Source organism: Gossypium hirsutum, chromosome A05 (genome assembly GCF_007990345.1).
Source record: "Gossypium hirsutum isolate 1008001.06 chromosome A05, Gossypium_hirsutum_v2.1, whole genome shotgun sequence".
Classification (NCBI taxonomy): Eukaryota; Viridiplantae; Streptophyta; class Magnoliopsida; order Malvales; family Malvaceae; genus Gossypium; species Gossypium hirsutum.
Window position 1 is genome coordinate 28299641 of NC_053428.1, and position 8551 is coordinate 28308191.

At 35.0% G+C, this 8551-nt stretch overlaps 1 protein-coding gene across 1 annotated transcript; it reads left to right on the forward strand.

Moving 5' to 3' along the window:
- Nucleotides 1–1578: 1578 nt before the first annotated feature.
- LOC107961237 (expansin-A11) lies at nucleotides 1579–7885 on the forward strand. The gene is made up of 3 exons (XM_041112119.1): nucleotides 1579–1768; nucleotides 1880–2201; nucleotides 7214–7885. Exons 1-3 carry the CDS (start codon nucleotides 1630–1632, stop codon nucleotides 7527–7529), a joined length of 777 nt encoding a protein of 258 aa, XP_040968053.1. The 5' UTR covers nucleotides 1579–1629; the 3' UTR covers nucleotides 7530–7885.
- Nucleotides 7886–8551: the final 666 nt, after the last annotated feature.

Genomic DNA, 8551 nt, shown 5'->3' on the forward strand with positions numbered 1-8551 from the left:
GTAGGTATATATTGTCAAGTTTAAGTACCTTTATATATATGCATAATGATCAATTTAGCCCCTAATGTTTACTCATTTTGTCATTTTGGCCCTTAATTCTTTTTTTTTGTTATTTGGCCCTCGACCTTTAAATTTTAGTCAAATTGCTTGAAGTTGACTAAATTATTAAAATTTTAACAACATTGATGTGGTCACTTGCTTGGTAGTCCATGTATAATTCATAAAAAAAACTTAAAAAGTCAACAAATTTCAAAAAAGTTCATAAGAACATTTTAAAACAAAATTCCATGTTAATAGTGAAGTATAATTAAAATGTCATATGATCTGTCACGTCAATGCCATTAAAATTTTAACAATTCAGTAAGTTATTCTATCCAAAAGCAATCAAATTTACTAAATTTTATGAACATGCACATATCTTAGTTTATATTGTTATGTATGACCTAATTTGGAGTTCATCTAATGTCCTAAAATGGGCAAGTTGTCTACTCAAGGTATGGCTGATGGTGTCCCTTTTTGTTCTGCAGTTTTGTTGATATCTCTTCTACCTAGGGAAGATTAGTCTGCCACAGCCTACAGGCTGCTCGTAAAGCCCCTGTTGCAGCTCGGAGCTTCAGATTTTACAGAAACATATAGAAGATACCTTCATTCCAAAAATATATATAATCATTTACTTTTAAAATAATTCCAATCAGATAATGTTAAATACGAAGATGTACGAAATGGTACTGTACTTCATCGTTCACAAGCACGGTTTTACCGCCCTTTTATAAGCTGCCGTGTCCTGTGCTTGTATAATTTAAGCACTATCATCATTCGGGGCTCCCTGTATTCTTATATTTCCTCTTTTCTTTTCTTTTTTTAATTACTTTAGGATAAATGAAGTCTCACCAGATTCAACCTGGGCTTGTAGTATTTAATACTAAAACTAGAATTAAATAAGATAGATGCCGATTCAGGTGATTGAAAGGGCTTCAACTTGACTCTTATGAAACTCCCTGTATGATCTATCCAGGCAGATGCCAAAAGAAACAGTGAAACGAGGGTTCATTAAAAAACTCATCCCCTAATCTACATGTCAAAACGAACCATGTGCAAACACTCAAAAACCGAGATTAAACATTAAGATTAGTTTTCCATATGTGTCAAAGGAATGCCCCATGTGAGCTTGTATGTAAGACCATGTGATCTAATTGAACTATCGTATCAACACAAAACACAAACAAGTGGAGGTGTCGTTTAATCTTCGAATTGCAACGCAACAACTGTGAAATCAGACAACTCCATAAAACAACAACTGGGCTTATTATGGGTTTTGATCCATTCACCGCTCTTCTGTTGGCAAAGAGAGAGAGAGAGAGAGAGCATGTGAGAGAGAACGTGGGAATAATTGAATGATGCTCACAATTCTTGAGCCTTTGCAGGGATAATCCAATTTTAAATACTTAAAATCAATCGTTTCTCATTTCTACTCTATTTGCAGGGATCACATGAGGTTGTTGTATACGTGAGTTCGATTTGGCCCCCTTATTTAAAGACTCAATGCAAATCGATGTAAATTGTAGATACATTCATCCATTCCCCTTGTTCTATTCACCATTTGTTGTCTTTTAAACCTACCAAATAAAAATGGCCAAAACCGTTTTTGCATTATCAATCTTGCTTGGATTCAGCTATCTTGCTACGACCGTGAATGCCTACGCGGCTTCTGGCTGGACTAAAGCTCATGCCACCTTTTACGGAGGCAGTGATGCCTCGGGAACTATGGGTTTGTCCCATTCTTTCTTTGGGATTTGCTTGCAAAAACCAGGAAAAAAAATACATTTTATTGTTCAAATTTCGTCATTGTTTAATATTGAATTATTTTAATTGACAACAGGGGGAGCTTGTGGATATGGGAACTTGCATGCGACTGGCTATGGAACAATGACAGCTGCTTTAAGTACCGCCTTGTTCGATGATGGAGCTTCATGTGGACAATGCTACAACATCAAGTGCGATTATCAAACAGACCCAAGATGGTGCATAAAAGGAAAATCAGTGACCATTACTGCTACAAACTTTTGCCCTCCAAACTTTGCTCTCCCAAACAATGCCGGAGGCTGGTGCAACCCTCCACTCCAGCACTTTGATATGGCTCAACCTGCCTGGGAAAAGATCGGTATCTACAGAGGCAGAATTGTGCCCGTTTTGTTCCAGAGGTATATATCATCTCAATAACATTTTTTCTCTCGTTTACATTATATCTAGTATGCTGTTTTGGGGTTCCTACTTCTTACAATACAGGGTTCCATGCAATAAGCAATGATACGGGGTTGCGCGCGGACCAAGATCGAGTTGCCAAGTCACGAGAAACTCCTACGAAAACCCTAAACAATTAGATCTGAAGCGAAACAGAAAATTAAAAGATTAAATTTTTGAATTTTCAGATCTGAAATAAAATCCCCAAATCAGCAAAGAATCAAATTGAGAATAGAAATAAGTGTTAGGGTTCTTGAAACCCTCAAGGAGATTGTGATTCTGCCCAATTGAACACCAAGATAGTTTTCCCCAAATTTCGACAATCTAATTTCACCCAAAAAGAGTATGGAAAAGCCCTAGAAATTGGGGATTTTTGGGCTGATTCCTTAAGATAGAAAAATGCTGAAAACACAATAAGAACAGAAAATAGATTAGATAATGATTCAGCACAAGTAGAAATAAAGAAAGAATTGACAGTAAGAAATTAAAAGATAAGTCCTAAGAAGCCTTGAAATCTCGAAAGATCTCACAACTCCCTTCAAACGGCTCTAATCTCCCCTCCAAAGAATATCAATGGCAAGAAGAAGGTTGAAGATGGCTCCCACAATCAAAAAGATTGTTAAAACAACTTCTAAAGAAAATTCAAGAGAAAAATCTTGGAGAAAACTCAAAGAAAATTCTGCTCTCAACAAATCTGAAATTTTAATAATAATGATAAGTGTTTAACAAGGTGGACAGTCATGCCTTTAAATAGGCCTTATAACTAGTCCTAATCTAATTAGAAAACTAAAATAAAAAAAAACTCCTAATTATTTTAATATGGAAATTCGGTCAAAGGTCATTTTATCTGGGACTCTTGGACTGAATATTGACATAAAAATTTAAACTAAGTAAATAAATAAATAAATAAATAAAAATAAAAATAAAACTTTACAACTTGGGCCACTTTGACAATTTGGCCTGATTTTCAACTAAGTATGGATGGATTTCTTGATTGGGCTGGGAATTTGCTTATTGGGCCTCGCCTTCAAGAATTTGGGCTTTTGTGACTCGTATCATTCCCCCCTTCCTCAAAAAGATTCGTCCTCGAATCTGAAAAATCAAATGAACTCGACTTTCCTCTATCGAACGGGACTAATGGCAATTGAGTCCACTGAAAAGAATAGCCATGAGATAGTAAATAGTAACGGAAATAAGCTTGTAGTCCAATCATAAGCATAATAGAACAGGTATAACGCATGTGAATGGACAGATTCAGATTACCATGCAAACAATCTAATTTACTCACCACTGCCTCGTCAAATATTTGAAACAAAGATGGACATGTTTTAAGGCATTCAGTCGTCTCACATTGTTCCCACAAACCATGAATAAATTGCGAGTAATAAATCAAATGGTAAACATAATCGTCACAAGTAGGTATTTGAAAAGATTCACATGGTTCACAGAGTTGCATAATCATACCATGCATTAATCGATGGTCTATAGATTCACTCACACATGCATTATCAAAAACAAGAATCTTTTTATCAACCATCAAAACAGATAGATCATCAATAAATAAAATAGGACAGTCAAGCACGTTTCGATCTAAGTGTTCATCAACACGATCTTTATCACTATCCGAGGAGTACAAAAGTGTTTCAAAGGTTTCAAGCATCTTACCTCGATAAGCAGAAGAATAAGGGTCGATTTTACCTTTTTCATTTAAAACAAACCTTCGCTCATCGGGGGCATAGTGTAGTCGAATCACCATTGTTGAGTTAACCTTTGTCAAATGGAACTCAAACTTCATGTACAACCACATAAACTGTTTAAGGCACGAATATAAATTGAAAACAAATTTGGAAAATTTCGTTACCTTATTCTCCAAAACAGATTTGGACAAATTCGAGGATTTTACACAAGGTAAATCAAGAGAAACTCAAACTTCATGTACAACCACATAAACTGTTTAAGGCACGAATATAAATTGAAAACAAATTTGGAAAATTTCGTTACCTTATTCTCCAAAACAGATTTGGACAAATTCGAGGATTTTACACAAGGTAAATCAAGAGAATAACAAATCACGCTTCTTTTCGTAATGACTTTATCAACCACAATCGAAGAGTAACAATTAATCGGATCAAAATGAGGGGATCTTTTAAGAACTAAGTCACCAAAAGTTTTATCAATAATTTTCAAATCTGCACTGGACTCGGTTTCTAAAATTTCCTTACCTCGCTTACCTTCGGGATCATGTAGTGTGATTTCATCTTTGCCTAAGTTGATCGTATGAAAGCGTCTTTCATTTGAGAGGTATTGAAGTTGAAAGTTATCTTTCGATCTTTCGGGAACCTGAAAAGTAGCAACACAAGAAAAATTCATATCTTGGTTAGTGGAAACATTCCTCACTACCCTTTCCACATCTTTTTCTTTTGTTTCTTTTTCTAATTCATTTTCTCTTCTTTCTTCAATTTCTTTTTCACTCTCAATCTCTTTTTGCTCTTTTTCATTCTCTTTTTCTTTTTCCTCACTTGTTTTAACAGAATTTTTCAGTTTGATTTGGTCCTCATGGACTTGTTCCAGAGTGAGCGGCACTAAGGTGAGTTTCTTTCCTTGATGCTTGAAAGAATACCTATTGGTACGACCATCGTGAGTGACTTTTCGATCCAGTTGCCACGGTTCTCCTAGCAACAAATGGTAGGCTTGAATAGGCATTACGTCGCACACAACTTCGTCTTGATACTTACCGATAGAAAAGGCGATGCGCACTTGTTGAGTGACCCTAAATTGGCCTTCGTTGCTAAGCCCTTGTAGTTGATAATGTTGTGGATGCTTGGTAGTGGTTAAGCAAAGCTTTTCCACCATCGTCGTGCTGGTTATGTTCGAGCAACTTTCACCATCAATAATAACTCTACAAAGCTTACCTTGTACGTGGCAACGAGTATGAAAGAGATGTTCTCGTTGCTGCTCGCTCTTTGGTTTTGCCAAAGATGATTGTCCATGATCATGACAATCATCATCCATTCTAGGGACACGTTGAGGGTTGCACCTATGGGGCTGGTTATCCCTATCTTCCTTAATTGGATCTCGATATTGATGTTTTTGATTCACTCGTACCTCATTCAAAGTAGTATTCAATGCTTGAAGTGTAGCATTTATTTGTGTGATTGCAGCAGTATGTCTGTCTAACTGTTGTTGGACTTTCATAAGTGCATCATTATTATCACCTTTAGACATCTTCAAAACCTGTAAAAAATAAACACTCAACACTCAAAAATAAAAGTTAGCAAACCTCACCATTAATCACTCAAAAAGAAAAATCAAATTCTCAATGAGGTCGAATTCAATCTTGTGAGTTCTTTATCAGAGTTTATATCAACCAATTAGAGAGTGTGAACCAAACTACCAAAGAATCCTAATTTGCACTAGGATGCCAAAAACTGACGAGACACCAAGTGATTCGTGTTGCACCGAGGAAGGATTGTGCACACGTTTAAATCCTACTAACACAAGAAACAAGAAGGTGTTAGATATTTTAAAAGGATAATAAAAAGCAAACAAATGAAAACCTACAGCTAAGAATCAATAAAAATTGCTGAAAACAGAAAACCCGAAAAACTGTGGAGTAACTTGACAACTTCGTTCGAGGTGTTCCCGATCTCAAAAAATCACAAAATTAAATCTGGAATGTCTTCAAATATTGAATTTTTGATCTGGAAAATTTGGGCACCAAATTCAACCCGCTGAATATTTTTTTAATTTTTTATTGGAATTCGTCTTTTTTCAATTTTTTGACTTTTTCGACTTATTTTTTTGCGGGAAATATTTTTGTATATTCAATAACAGTGCCAAAAATATGTATGTAAAATTTCAGATCAATCAGAAAACGTTTACCCACTCAAATGAATTTTTTTTCGAAAATTTTTCTGGGTAAAACTGCTGTTTGTAATTTAAAAAATAGAGATCAGTTTAGAAATCAACCAAGAACACCCAAAACGCCCAAAATCTGATACCAAATGATACGGGGTTGCGCGCGGACCAAGATCGAGTTGCCAAGTCACGAGAAACTCCTACGAAAACCCTAAACAATTAGATCTGAAACGAAACAGAAAATTAAAAGATTAGATTTTTGAATTTTCAGATCTGAAATAAAATCCCCAAATCAGCAAAGAATCAAATTAAGAATAGAAATAAGTGTTAGGGTTCTTGAAACCCTCAAGGAGATTGTGATTCTGCCCAATTGAACACCAAGATAGTTTTCCCAAAATTTCGACAATCTAATTTCACCCAAAAGAGTATGGAAAAACCCTAGAAATTGGGGATTTTTGGGCTGATTCCTTAAGATAGAAAAAGGCTGAAAACACAATAAGAACAGAAAATAGATTAGATAATGATTCGGCACAAGTAGAAATAAAGAAAGAATTGACAGTAAGAAATTAAAAGATAAGTCCTAAGAAGCCTTGAAATCTCGAAAGATCTCACAACTCCCTTCAAACGGCTCTAATCTCCCCTCCAAAGAATATCAATGGCAAGAAGAAGGTTGAAGATGGCTCCCACAATCAAAAAGATTGTTAAAACAACTTCTAAAGAAAATTCAAGAGAAAAATCTTGGAGAAAACTCAAAGAAAATTCTGCTCTCAACAAATCTGAAATTTTAATAATAATGATAAGTGTTTAACAAGGTGGACAGTCATGCCTTTAAATAGGCCTTATAACTAGTCCTAATCTAATTAGAAAACTAAAATAAAAAAAAACTCCTAATTATTTTAATATGGAAATTCGATCAAAGGTCATTTTATCTGGGACTCTTGGACTGAATATTGACATAAAAATTTAAACTAAGTAAATAAATAAATAAATAAATAAAAATAAAAATAAAACTTTACAACTTGGGCCACTTTGACAATTTGGCCTGATTTTCAACTAAGTATGGATGGATTTCTTGATTGGGCTGAGAATTTGCTTATTGGACCTCGCCTTCAAGAATTTGGGCTTTTGTGACTCGTATCACTGGTGGAGTAAGGTTCACTATCAATGGGAGAGACTATTTCGAGCTCGTTTTGATTAGCAATGTGGGTGGAGCAGGATCGATCCAGTCTGTGTCCATCAAGGGCTCTAAAACTGGGTGGATGGCAATGTCTAGGAACTGGGGAGCTAACTGGCAATCCAATGCCTATCTCAATGGTCAATCATTGTCTTTCAAAGTCACCACTACTGATGGAGTTACTCGACAGTTCCTTGACGTTGTGCCATCAGACTGGGGTTTCGGCAAGACTTACACCAGCAACCAACAATTCTAAAATGCTCGAGAGTTGAGGATTTTGGGTTCAGTTTTATGGGCAGAGGCGAGCTTATTATTCCCTAAAGCTGCCCGCCATACATTTCTTGGGATTTTATGGGCAGAGATGGTTGAAATCCGCATGGCGGCTAAATTACTTTATTGTTTTGTGTTTTCGATACCACCATGTTTCGAACTATTTAAAGATCATAATCGATTGTGAATAAGAAGTGCAATGCAATGTAAGCGTACGTTGCAGCTGCTCCTGCAAATTAATGTAAATTTTGTTTTTACAAATTTTATATGGTTGTCACTGGAGATGTTACTTTTGTAATTCTACCATTTCTTACAAATGAAATGAATCATCGGAACCGACAATCCTGTTGTGTTGTAGAGATTAGCTTATCAACTTTCGCAGTTTTTCCGAAAGAAAATTGGCTTTCAAGAAGATGAACACAGGATCAGTTTCCTTGACTTGAAGAGACGAAGACTGTGACGGGACAGGTTTTGGCGTTATTAACTTAACATGAATTTCATAAATAGATTATTTTGATCCACTTAATCTCTTTTCCAAGTTGGTCAAAGTTCCTATGCAACTGTGATTTCCAAAGCACCCTTAAAATATTTTGAGAGATTTAATTAAAAAATTTACGATAACGGATGGTATGGATTGTGACGGACTGCAATTATAGTTTTATATAATGCTTTCTTAAAATTTAGTAGATTTAAATAAATTTTTTTTTAAATTTAGAATATTAATGGTAATACAAAAAAATAAAATAGAAGTGTCTAGTTAAAATGTTTTAAAAATAAATTTGGAGTCATAATTAAATTGGTACTTTTGATTTTTTTGTCTTAGGTTAGTACTTGAACTTTTTTTCTCAACTAAATCGGTACTTGATTCTAACACTATTAAATTCAAGATAGGTAGTAAAATAAGATTGTGACATATTACCTAAATCACATCATAATAATAATTTAAAAAAAATTCTTGACTTTTCTCCCATAATTTTTTTTTCTCTTTACAAATCCTATCCTTCCCTT